We start from the raw sequence: 12,484 nt of genomic DNA, 5'->3' as shown, positions 1-12,484 counted from the left end.
AAATCCACTTGTTTAATCTTAATATATTTTAATCACATGCACACATCATGTGATCTAGAATCTTTTAATAATTTTAATATCTTTTCCACTTTTACATTTATTTTTGAAACTTAATTGATAAAATATTTATAATATTATTATTTAGCATTTATTTTAAAATGAACTCTAAATATATTATTGTTAAATTAAATAAATATTATCATGTTCCAACTTTTAAACTTATAACTTTGATCTTTTATTTAATTAATTTCCCAATTAATTAAATAAAGTAAAATATTAAAATATCATCTTAATTTTCTATTTAATTAAATCATTAATTAAATCTTTTAATTAGACTTAATTAATAAAAAATACACCAAGGACTCACAAAGTAAAATACGAAAATATATCTTGGCAAACTGCAAACTAGGGTAGGCACTCAAAAATTTCAATTTCAATGTTTATATATATATATTAGATTAAGTTTATCTAAGCTTCCATTTCGAAAATCAAACACAAGACTTGTCCATTATAAAGACAAGTAACAACCGCTATATTATAGGCCAATGCTTATATATATATATCCTGACCAATTAAATATAATAATTAAATTTATCTCCCAAATTATAGTCTATCTTTAATATCCTAGATGTAAAAACTATTTTGTTTCAAACTTTTGATCTAGAACTCACTTAAAACAAGAGCTCTGGTTGAGCTCAAGTCCCTGCCTTATGTGATGGTTAGAAAGTAGATAAAATAGATGGAGGTTCTTTGGTGCTTATGACCATTTTGTCAAATGTATAATGGGTGTAGTTGAATAGTTGTAGTGGCTTAGTGTCAAGATGTTCAAATCTTTGGTAGGCATGGATTGCCTAAAAATTGTAAATATTTACTTGTACTTAATAAAATATAAAAATTACCTAGAAAAAAATAGAAAAAAAAAGATGGAGGTTTTATTTGTAAAATACATTAAAAATTACAAACTAATCAACTAATCAGTTTTAAATATTTGATCTTCTTTATGTTGTCTTACTGTATTAAAAAATATTATTAAAATATTCAATACTTTTAAAATATCATTACAAATCATATTTACATTATATACAATAAAATCATGTATTTATATATTACATGTGATATGATATAATAATCATTTTATATATAAAAATAAGTTATTAGCCATTAATATGTTATATTGCATATCTTAAGTTTTGTATTAATTAATTTATTATAAACTTTTAAAATATTAAAAAGCAAAAAATAAATTGAAAAAAATAAATTGGTGACAAGTGCAATTGATTTGGAATTAATGTTAAAAATTAATATTGATAAGACATTTATTTGTGAGGTGGAAGATAAAATGATTATCTTTTTAAAAGTTAATCCACTTGTCACAAATGTTTAAAAGATAAAGTTGTAACTAATGCATTCATTAATTAATGTTAGAAAAATATTTGAATTTTTGTTGGAGAAAATTGAATATTATCCCTACAAAACAAGAGATCAGCCAATCACAAATAATAAATTAATATTTAAAAACTCATTTAAAAATAAATCATTGTAAACTTTAGCAATATGTAGACTTTGCTCATAAAATTTAATTGGTGACCAGAACCAAAAACATTAGTACCAAATAATCTCAAAAAATCTCACCAACACCCTTCAAATTAAAATTATTTGGAAGACCCCTCCTTAACAATCAAGCTGGCACGCATTACCTACGGTGACCAATCGAATACTGGGAATGTGGGCAAACTCCGGGCCGTTGATATGTCCACAAGTATTGGATTCCGTTACGCAACGACAACTCCTGAGTATTAAACTTTCTTTTTAAAAAATGTACCCAGCTTGAATAAATATTAGACATTTTTCATACCCGTTTCCCGTGTTTTTGGTCACGTCAATAGATCAAACCTGCGAGCGATAAGCTCGTATGTCTAATGATTAAACATTCAACGACAAAAATTGAAAGGGTTAGTAGAATGATGGGAGCAATGGATATTTGCAAAATTCGCAACGCTTCCTGGCGCACGAAAACTCCACTTCCATTTCTCAACCAGTATTGTCAACCCCACAAATCCTTTTTATCAGTTACCCCATCTTTAAAAACAAATCGCTTTGCTTTACAATTGAATGCCCAGCTCAATTCAAACAGAAGAAAAAATTCCGTGGTTTCGAACTCGTACCGATCAAGCATGGACGTCTCTACTCTGCCTACAACAAAGGTGCATTTTTTTTTCAAAAGTTGTTTTACCAATTTGTTTAACTGACATGACAAATATTTTACCATCTATCAGTTTTTTCCTCTGTTTCAACGATGGTCCGTATAATTGGAGAGTATTTTTTCAAAGATCATATGGTAAGGATTCACATTCGCTAATTCTCAAAATTCAAAATTCCTGTATAATTCCACCTCCAAGATATTCGGAGCCAAGTGCAAACGAGGGCTTGAAGCTAAGCCAAGACACATGCTCTTTTCACCCCAGACATCCGCAAACTAATCTGCAGAAGCAATTGCAGGAACGATAGACGAAGAGATGTATCTGACAAATAATAAACTACGTTAGTGACCCAATCTCCCTTATGGCTGGTGAAATTGGAGAGCTCGAAAATATTTTTTTAAAGATCTTTAAAGAGATAACACATGTCGACAGAAGCCTTTTACAAGAACCATGTCTCTATATGAAAAATGGGCTGGGTTGTGTGATTAAATATAGGTTACATTTTTAACACCCCATATGTTTTATTTTATCACACAATATAGCTAGATGATTGGGGCTACCCATAACAAATAGGTTTATTAGCTACCCATGCATAGACGAAGAACATTTAATACCAATTCCATTTTGAAAGTATACGAATTTATCCATGCTCAACGGTTAGTAAAGACATCTGGAAGCTGCTCATTGCTTGGGGTATAGAATAGTTAAATTTCTCTCTTGAGAACATGCTCATGAATGAAGTCATGGTGTACTTCAATATGTTTTGTATTCGGATTCTATGGAACATTGGATTCTCAGACATCTTCAACACATTTTGATGATTAGAATTCTCAATCTTTAGATCAGGTTGTGGGTGTTGAGTATTCTCGATAAGCTGTCTTAGGCCATATTGCTTCACAAGTTGCTGCAAGCCTGGAACAACTGCCTTGCACTTGGCTTCAGTGAATGATAAAGCAAAAACATGTTGTTTGTTACATGTCCACAGGACATTGGTAGATCCAAGATCGAAGCAGTAACCAAAGGTTGATCTTTTAGAGTCTATATGAACCATCCCAATTATGCATCCACAAGAGAAATATGAAAAAACTCAATATGCTCAAAAGGAAACAGATGTAAACCTTATATCCAGATAAACAGATTGAATACAATTCAGCACAAACAATGGACCTTGGCCTGCAAACAATGGTCTTCATCAAAAAGCACAGAAGGATCATGATACTTGGATTGAAGGTTGCCTCAAAGTTATGTCTAATCTTCTGAATGCTGCAGCTAATTCTATGTAGATTGCTGTCCAAACTAGCAGTGCTGCTGTAGATCACAATCCCATACGATCGATGAAATATGAAGCTGAAAATATATGTCAATGAAGTGTATATGTTGCTGTCTGATCAAGTTGCAGTCAAAGAAAGGTATCGATTGCAGAAGAATGTGGTTCGCTAATGATGTTGGTGATGTGGTTAACTGTTATATGACCACACCCACACAGTTGTTGTGTATTACATAAATACAAGGTTGCAGCCCAAACAATATGACCGCTGCTACAGTGATATCCTAAGTTACTGATGCTGGTTCTGATGCTGATGTGGGTGTGGGGTGCTGATGCGCCGATTTTTTTTTTTTCAGGGATTTTGGATGCATTTGGGTGCGTCCATACATATATATGTATACTATAATTTATGTATGCAAAGAAATACAAGAAATATACAAAAATAAACCATTCTGTAGCAATTATCATAATCAAATTGAAATAACAATAATGTCTAATTAGTAAATTACTCAAGTTAAAGGTTCCAATGCAATTCAAATTACAAAATCAAAACATAGTTCATGGTTCAATGTTGATCAATCAAGAGTCAAGGCTCAAGATTCACAAATCAAATTCACTCAATCAGAATCATAAGGATTCTCAAAAAAATCCACATTCTTATCATTTCCTTCTGCTGCAACACTTGCAATTTCATTTGAACCAAACATGGTTCCAATTGTGCTAGATGCACGTGCTATGATGTTATCAACATATCATCTGTCATCACAGTAAGATTCTGAAGTGTTGCATCCAAGTTTGCACATTCAAGGGCTACATCCCAAAGCTTGGTTGACCCTTGTATCCATCCTCTTTTAGGACTGTTTTAGGGTTGTGAGGTAAATAGGAGAAGAAATATAATAAGATAAACCTATTAAACACATGTTCTAATAAGTCACTCAAGTGACTGGGCGCTCAAAATGGTTGGATGCTCACAAGATGCGCCCGGATGCTCTTTGGATGCTCTCCCAAGCATCCCGCGCGCATCCACAGGAGGGAATCAAGATTCTTGCCAGCATCCATGCCGCATCCTAATGCCTTCGAGCATCAGAATGCATCAGGATCCACATTTACCCTTTTTTCAGAGGCATCGGTAACTTAGGTGATATCCAATACTTTGAACATAAGCACTACAATCATTGCTACAAGGGTATCCAATGATTACTCGGATTGCAATCAATATGATTGCTTCCACAATGATATCTAATACTCTGACCACTATCAGCATGATCGCTTCCACATTGATATCTAATGAATACTCTGACTTCAATAAATGTGATATTTGTCACATTGATATCCGATACTCTGATTATAGTTTTCGTGCAAAATCATGATAGCGTTGTCAAATGTGACAATGAGGATGACACTTGACTGCTCATCATTTTGGTCTCTGTTAGGAGAAAAGAACCAAAACTCAGAATCAACTCGAAAGTGGCAACATCGACTCGAATTGTGAATCGGCTAAGAATTGCCTATGAATTAACAACTTGAAAAAACCCTTGAACTTTAGAGATTTTAATGATTTAAAACTTATTTTATGCATCATTAATTGAATATAACTTAAAGACACTATAACTTCATCAAATAGAATCTAACATACATAAACAAGGAACATAAATGATAAATTTATCACATACGTAAAATGTAGATTGTAGCTTAAGTAAATAGAAATCATAGGATCATAAAGAGTCATGACATAGATATATAGAATTATAAACGTTGTCAAATCATAAATGTTTGTAAGATGAAGATCCATAAAACCAGTGACATCAAATCATAAATGTATGTAAGATAAAGATCCATGAAACGTATGTCTATCTGTAAACAAAATGAAAAAACAAGGCTCTAGCTCAAGCCTCATCATCATCCTCAAGCTCGGTGGCAGCCTCAGCCTTTGAGTATCTTGTATGCCTTCTACAAAGGCTTCTAAGGTAGGTCCTCGAGGACCGATTAGCCACAACCCTTACATATGAGATGGTTGCATGAACATCACTAGGGCCTGTATCTGTGCGTGCGCATGTGTATCTGCAAGTGCTTGAATGTGCTCTAGCCACCTCCTCTGGCATGGCCATAGTCTCAGCCTCTCTATCTACCTGGCCAACCCACTCATGGTATGCCTCAGTGAAGGTTGCTACATTTGTAGCCTCAATGAGCCACTTTGAATTTGGATCAATCTTCTCTAGAATGATTGGAGAGGAGTCAGCGGCCACAATTTGTTTGGTCCTAAGGCGGAGGTTGTAATGAACAAATACAAGATCATTCAACCTATGCACAGGTAACTTGTTTTGCCTCTTCTAGTGGATATGCTCAAATATGGACCAAGTGCACTCACATCCACAAGCGCTACTAGGTTGACTCAAAATACGGATGGCAATCCTTTGAAGATTTGGGGTTGAGGGCCCAAACATTTGCTACCATCCATTTGAAATAAGGGAAAAGAAAAACAATTAGTCTCATTTACAAGTACAAAATGCATAACTTATAGCCATAACAATTAACTTTAACTCTTTAAGAATATATTATTTTTACCTAGCTGTAGTGATCTCCAAGCATCTATGGTCATCCTACTAGAGAAAATTACCCCTTCCTTATTATTGAATTTGTCTAGCTTGATGGTTGCAGTTGAGGCACTACCATCACCACTCATCCTCTACATTACTGTATATAGGCTAGTTAGAACCTCCTCATCCCCCTTGAAGTCAGGACGAAAACGATATGCTAGATTCAGATAATAGGTTGCTGCATGGATAGACTTGTGGAGTTGATTCTCCTGACTCCTATCAATGATCTCCCAATTGGGGCCATACTTCTCCAATACTCTTGCATACCGAGCTCAAATTGCCTTCGTGGCCCTATCCATGCCTTCATATATGTAGCCCATAGAGGGCTTCTCCCCATCAATAGTTCATAGGAGAGATACAAGGGGCTCACTAACCTGCATATAATTTAAAAAAAAAAACAAATGAGTCAAAATTTAAATATAAAACTAAAAGTAAAACTAAATCATTAAACAATTAAATAATAAATAGTAATACTAAATGCTAAATTATAAGAAATTTACCTCGATTATTTCTAAACTAGGTGCCCAAAAACCCTCCTCATTAAAGATTCAATTTGCCACATCTATCCCTACAGGGGTTGCAGCATAGGAAGAGGAAATCCACTCCAACTCAAATCTTCCCTTGATGTCATTAAGGACTTCAGTGTGATGAAATTCAAGGCAAACCTTGTGATGCCTGGACAAGCTAACTCCCCATCTCTCGTGTATTTCCTCATGTTGAGGAGGAATGCTTGATTGTAGATAAAACTTGCATGTATTTTTGCCCCTTTCTACGCATGATTTGACCCACTCAAGCTTACCAATGTCCTCCACATGAGGTCAAGGTAATGTGCCACACAAGGAGACCAAAATATTGCGGCGTGCCTCTCCATCAAAAGTTTACTTGCAACAATTTTAAATTAATTAGAAATTTACACATGTTAAGAAACTTAGAATTAGAAAAGTTCCAATTCATTTATTTTAGAAACTTGAAAAATTAAAACTTAAAGTTAAAAGTTTACCTACAACAACATAACTTGTTGCATTAGTGGTCACCATCAACACCTCATTTTCTTCCCCCATCTCTGCTATGACCTCCTCAATAACCTCACATAAGTATGTGGCGTTTTTGACATGAGAGGAAGCATCAATATATTTGATGAACATGGTCGAGTTTACAAAATTTAAATTGATCAAAACAATTAATTATCATGGATCATCAGCAAATTAGGTATCAACAAATCAAAATTTAAATTATTCAATCACAATTCACAATGCATGTAGGAAAGTAGAATGATCAATCACTTCTATAGGAATCAAGAAAATTGAGGAGTGTTCTATTCTTCCTATTTGTCCGATCATTAGTCATGATGGTGCAACCCTTTACGGTCCATTCCTTTCGGTGGTCCTCTGTTTCAAGCTTCATATCCTCTACCATTTCATCTAAAAAGTAGCTACTCAACTCAGCCTTAGTAGGGGCTTTAAACCCCAGACCACAAATAGTTACAACATCTATCATGTCTTGGCAATAAGGAGACTTCCACAAATAGATTACGTTTATAAATTTAGATGACAAATTATTATGTAGTATGAATCTATGATTACACAAGTATGAATAATTGAAATTTAACTTTAGACTTAAAGAAAACAAAAAAAAAAAAAAAATTACTTGGCTGCAATAAATGGAATGTTGCAAAGTACAAAAATTTGCAAATTTGTTTCCTGGTAGCATCATGAATCTCCTTGTTCAAACCCATGCCCTCAAGAGAGGGTTGTGTACCAGGAATAGTGTGTGGCACGAATTAACTATCCAATCTAGACTTCCACACTGTAGGTCCAAATGTAATAGGGCTAGGCTCAGTATAAGAATGACTAGCACTAGCACTAGCACTCGCAGGGGCATAGGCATTGGCACAAGCCCTAGCACTAGCACTAGGATGAAAGGGAGCTCTAGAAGAACCTCTCCAACACAACCTGCAGATGTGGTTGCGGGAGCATGGGAGCCAATAGCACCTTACTGTTCAATTTGCCTTTTCTTATATAACTTCTCTTGTTCAAGTGTCTGTAATGCTACATAACAAAAGTGTTTTGCCTCAGCAGTTTGTTTAGTGCACAAGGTAACATCATGTCCAGTATGGCTGCAATATGATATTTGAATCTATAGATGCCACCAGAATTTATCTCTTTACAAAACATATATTTTGTTTGATGTTTTGTTCTTCCAGTAAATTCTTCGGTATATTTCCAAGCCTCATCTTTTTTACCCATTGTGGAAAATGAAAGTTATGGTTGCTGCAATAAGAAAATTCAGTAAAAATCTTAGTCTTAAATTAATAACAAAAATAGCAAATCCTACTTTGCATTTGCAATTTAGTACAAAACATTCAAGATTTACAAATGAAAACTAAACAAATTTAACAAAATTGAACAATACACTAACATACAAAAAAATCAACTCTTATCTCTTGCAAATGAGTTGAGGAGTGTTGTTATTGACTCCTTAATGCTCCCAATACAAGCTTATGGCCTCCTTAAGTTGATTTGTGATCGCCTTGATATGCTTCTTTCTTGCTGGTTGCAACCCTATGGTTTCTCTCTCTCTCTCTCTCTCACTTTTCCTCTCTTTTTGACATACTAAAGAAATATAAGGCCTTTTAGGATTATAAGAAAGAGAAATGTACAAAAAAAATATTAAAAAATGTTTTTTTAATTTTTGTTTTTAAGTCCCAACTTCCAGTTGCCACACGACTGATTTTCAGGGTCATTCACTCCAAGAAATTGGCAAGCTGATTCACCAATTCATAAAAAATCACCTGGCATGAATCAGATCGCCAAATCGCTTGAATTGCGGCAATTTTCATTTCTATGGTTAGGAGACATATCCGTATTGAGGAGCAGACTAGGGAGGTTCTTTCACCTTCAATATCAAATTCCTAATTATAATTACCAAACAAGAGAAATGTGTGATCAATAGCTATTGAGTTTTAAATGGCCGATATAAATATGAGGTTGCTCACCTCCTCAAGATGCAAGCCGACCAAGAGCATATTTGGGAGTGGCCCTGGACCAAACTGGCACCATAAACAAACACAATATCGATCAAGCCTATGCCACAAATAGAACTGCCCAACAGATGACTCCCTTGCAATACGAGTTAATAGTCCATGGGGATCAAATGGACCATGCCAAATAGGTTGCTAATAGGACCTGATAGGAGGGTACATGATTGACTTCCTTTTCGGAATTGCTTTCCGACAAGCAATTTCAGATTAGGATGCTCCAAAATCTGCTCTTTTGTGTAGCATCCTAAACTAGCGAGTCCTTCCATTTGACCAGATACACTTTGATTGTACAGTTGGCAAGTGATTAGTAGATGAAGGCATAGATGTTGCCATTGATGGAAACATAGTCAATTGGTAAGGTCGCTTGATTTGATGATCAGTTTTTTTAGAAGGCAATCATGAAGAATGCCCAAGTACAAAGTAGGAAACCAGTATATAGTCAGATAGTTTTGGCTAGCGAGCATAGAATACTTATCAGATATGGCTACAATTTTGGATTTTGGTAGTATATAGTGTCTATAGGCTTCAGCAATGGTCGATTGTGTAAATATGTTGGTTGGCACATATTTTGGCTAGATAGAGTAAAACTAACAATGTATAGTAGTTATCCAGGAACAATTTTGAAGATCGGGCAAATTGGCCTAGTTAATTGAATTGTTTTACCAATTCAATTAATTGGCATTGTAGGGATGACATCCTAGATGTTAACCCTTGGATAACACCATGTTATATTGCATATTGGAGTTTGTGCCACACGTTTTGTGAAGAGATTTTGCTAGTCGACTAAATAAAGATTAATGAAGGGTATAAAGGAAAGATTGATTTAGTATGTGAGCATGGATGACAATGCTATGATGATGATATGTTTGTTATGTGTGAGTCTTGATGTTGGATCAGATCAGATGCGGGCTTTATTGTAGACTAATTAGGCACTTTGATTTCAGTATACTCTTTTTGGTATTGTAAATGCTATCATTGTAATTGGACAGTGAGTCCCTATCAAGCAAGTGTGCTTTTTTTTTATTCTAATACAACTCCTAATAGGGTTGAGACCTCTAACAAAGACTCATGTACTTAGTGCTATGTAATGACTCCTAACAAGGTCAAACCTCTTAACAGGAACTTTCAGATTAGTGCATAGTTGTGGGTACCATCCCCATCGAGGTTTTCCCTTGGCCAGGGTTTCCTCGAAAACAAATCATGGTGTTATGAGTTCTTTATTGCTTTATGCTTTACTTTCCTGTATTGCCATATGTGGATCCTTATGGTTAAGTTCTAAAGTTGTTAATTGGCTTGAAAGTGCTGCAACACTAATTCACCCTTATCTCTCAGTGTTGTTTGATCCTAACAATTGATATCAGAGCGTAGTTGCTCAGAAGAAGTCTTACAACTTGAGGAGGATCCTGGTGGATGCAAGTAGCTAACAGATCAATTTGATGCAACACTTGAAGATTCAGACAGAGTTAATACAGAAAAGGAAAGACTAAAGTTGAAGCTGAGCGATGCACAAGATTACATCAAGAAAGTCAAAGATCAGATTGACATTTCAAGAATGAAGAGGTAGGAACTTGTTAAACAGATTAAAGAACCTAAATCAGATGAAGATGAGTCAGATCTGGTTGAGAGACTTCAAAAGGAAGATCAAACACTAAGACATGAATTTGAGATCAGATCACTTCAGATGGCCAAAGAGATGGAAGATGGAAATACACAAAGAGAGAAACTTGAAATTGATCTAAAAAGGAAGACTGGTGAATGTAAGGATATGAGTGCGCAAGTTGGAATGGTAAAAGTAGAGCTTGAAGATTCAAGATCTAATTATGAGGAACTTGCGAAGTATACTAATATTGTCAAAGCTGAGCTTGTGGAAACACAGTTACATCTTGAAAAACTTTACTCAAGCAGTGATAAACTTGATGAGCAACTGCAACAACATAAACCTAAAGGTGACATGACTGGAATCGGATATCATGATAGTGAATGTTCTAAAGAAGTATAAGAAAGACCAATGCAAGATCCTTAGAATGAAGAACCTAAAGAGTGGACAAAGAAGATAGAAGGAAGACACCATGCATGCAACAAATATGGACAGCTGAAGAAAGATTGCAAAGGTAACACTAATACTATGCCTTTTGCTGGTTATGGTTTCAATTGTTGGCTTTATGGACATAAGTCACTTGAATGCAAAGCTAGATCTAATCAGAGGGAAAATGGAAGAACAAATGAAAGATCTAATGTCAATGCAAGGAGACCTATTGGAAATAACAATGTCATATTAACTGGAGTCACATGTTTCAAATCCAACAACTTTGGACACATTGCTAGAGGTTGCAGACTGCAAGTGAATTAGAATGAACCAAGTTATGAAAATTCAGTTTTTACATGTTGCAAATGTAATAATCTAGGGCATACAACTAGATATTGCAGAATGAATGGATTTGTGAGAATGCCTAATATCAGATGAACTATAATGGAGGAAGGAATAATACTATTAATGAGACAAATTTTGAGAACAGTAACAAGACCATTGTAAAAGAGAGTAATGGTGGAAATGTGAAGGTACAGAAGGAAAAAGAGCAATATGTTACTGAAGACAAGGGAGAATCGGTGCCAAGCATGAACCCTCTTCTTCAACCTAATTTGCTACCATAGCCTTAGGGAGAGCAATTGAGCAGAAATCATCTAGCCTCAGAGTTTGCAGATTTAACCAATGCAAGCATAAAGTAAGGTGTATCATGGTAGAAAGAGTTGATATCTTTATTCGCAGACCCTGATATGATTCTACGCAACATCATGTGTATCATCTTTATGGAGAATGCTACCTAACGCATTTGTGGTAGAAGAAATTATAAGGATTTAGTAGATGAATGCAAGTTATTCCTCACTATTTGAGTTGCCAAAGCTAGAGCAGATAATGTAGAAGGTGAATTGAGTGATTGAGCAAGAGATTTCAGACAAATTTGTGCAAACCCTACCTCGATAGCATAAAAAGGTATTTATCTACTTTGTGAGCTTTGATTGAAGGTATTAAGCCTCAGATATATGATGTTAAGGAAAGAACTAGATACACTTCAAGAAATACTTGTTCAAATCGATGGAAGACGACCCTAAGGGAGCATTTTCACAAACCCTCCATGACGTGCTTCATGTTGAAGACATAAGGGCTTATATTCATTGCAAATATGAAGTAATTGGTAGTGTAGACATTTGGGAAGATTTGAAAGATGTTTATAATGATGATAGCTCATTTAAGGATGAGTTTAGACGTTTGGAAAACCTAAACATTGTTCATGTTATGGATTTTGAGGAGTTTAAAGAAGTAGAATGGATTAAGATAGTACTGAGAAGACTTCATGATCACTTCTTTTGGTTGGGTGAA

The 12,484-nt window shown here is 34.9% G+C and overlaps 1 protein-coding gene across 1 annotated transcript in view; it reads left to right on the top strand.

Annotated features, from left to right (window-relative positions):
- The first annotated feature begins 1,864 nt into the window (after positions 1 to 1,864).
- Positions 1,865 to 12,484, top strand: part of LOC149553099 (2-oxoadipate dioxygenase/decarboxylase, chloroplastic/amyloplastic-like) — a 43,854-nt gene continuing 33,234 nt past the window's right edge. Inside the window, exon 1 of the mRNA XM_089788606.1 lies at positions 1,865 to 2,204. Coding sequence (XP_089644732.1) covers positions 1,920 to 2,204 — 285 coding nt within the window. The 5' untranslated portion in view covers positions 1,865 to 1,919. The remainder of the gene's footprint in view (positions 2,205 to 12,484) is intronic.

This window comes from Cupressus sempervirens, chromosome 6 (genome assembly GCF_028749045.1).
Source record: "Cupressus sempervirens isolate cs-2001-9-10 chromosome 6, ASM2874904v1, whole genome shotgun sequence".
Taxonomy (NCBI): Eukaryota; Viridiplantae; Streptophyta; class Pinopsida; order Cupressales; family Cupressaceae; genus Cupressus; species Cupressus sempervirens.
Note: the sequence above shows the minus strand (reverse complement) of the source record. Positions and strands in the feature narration are given on the sequence as shown.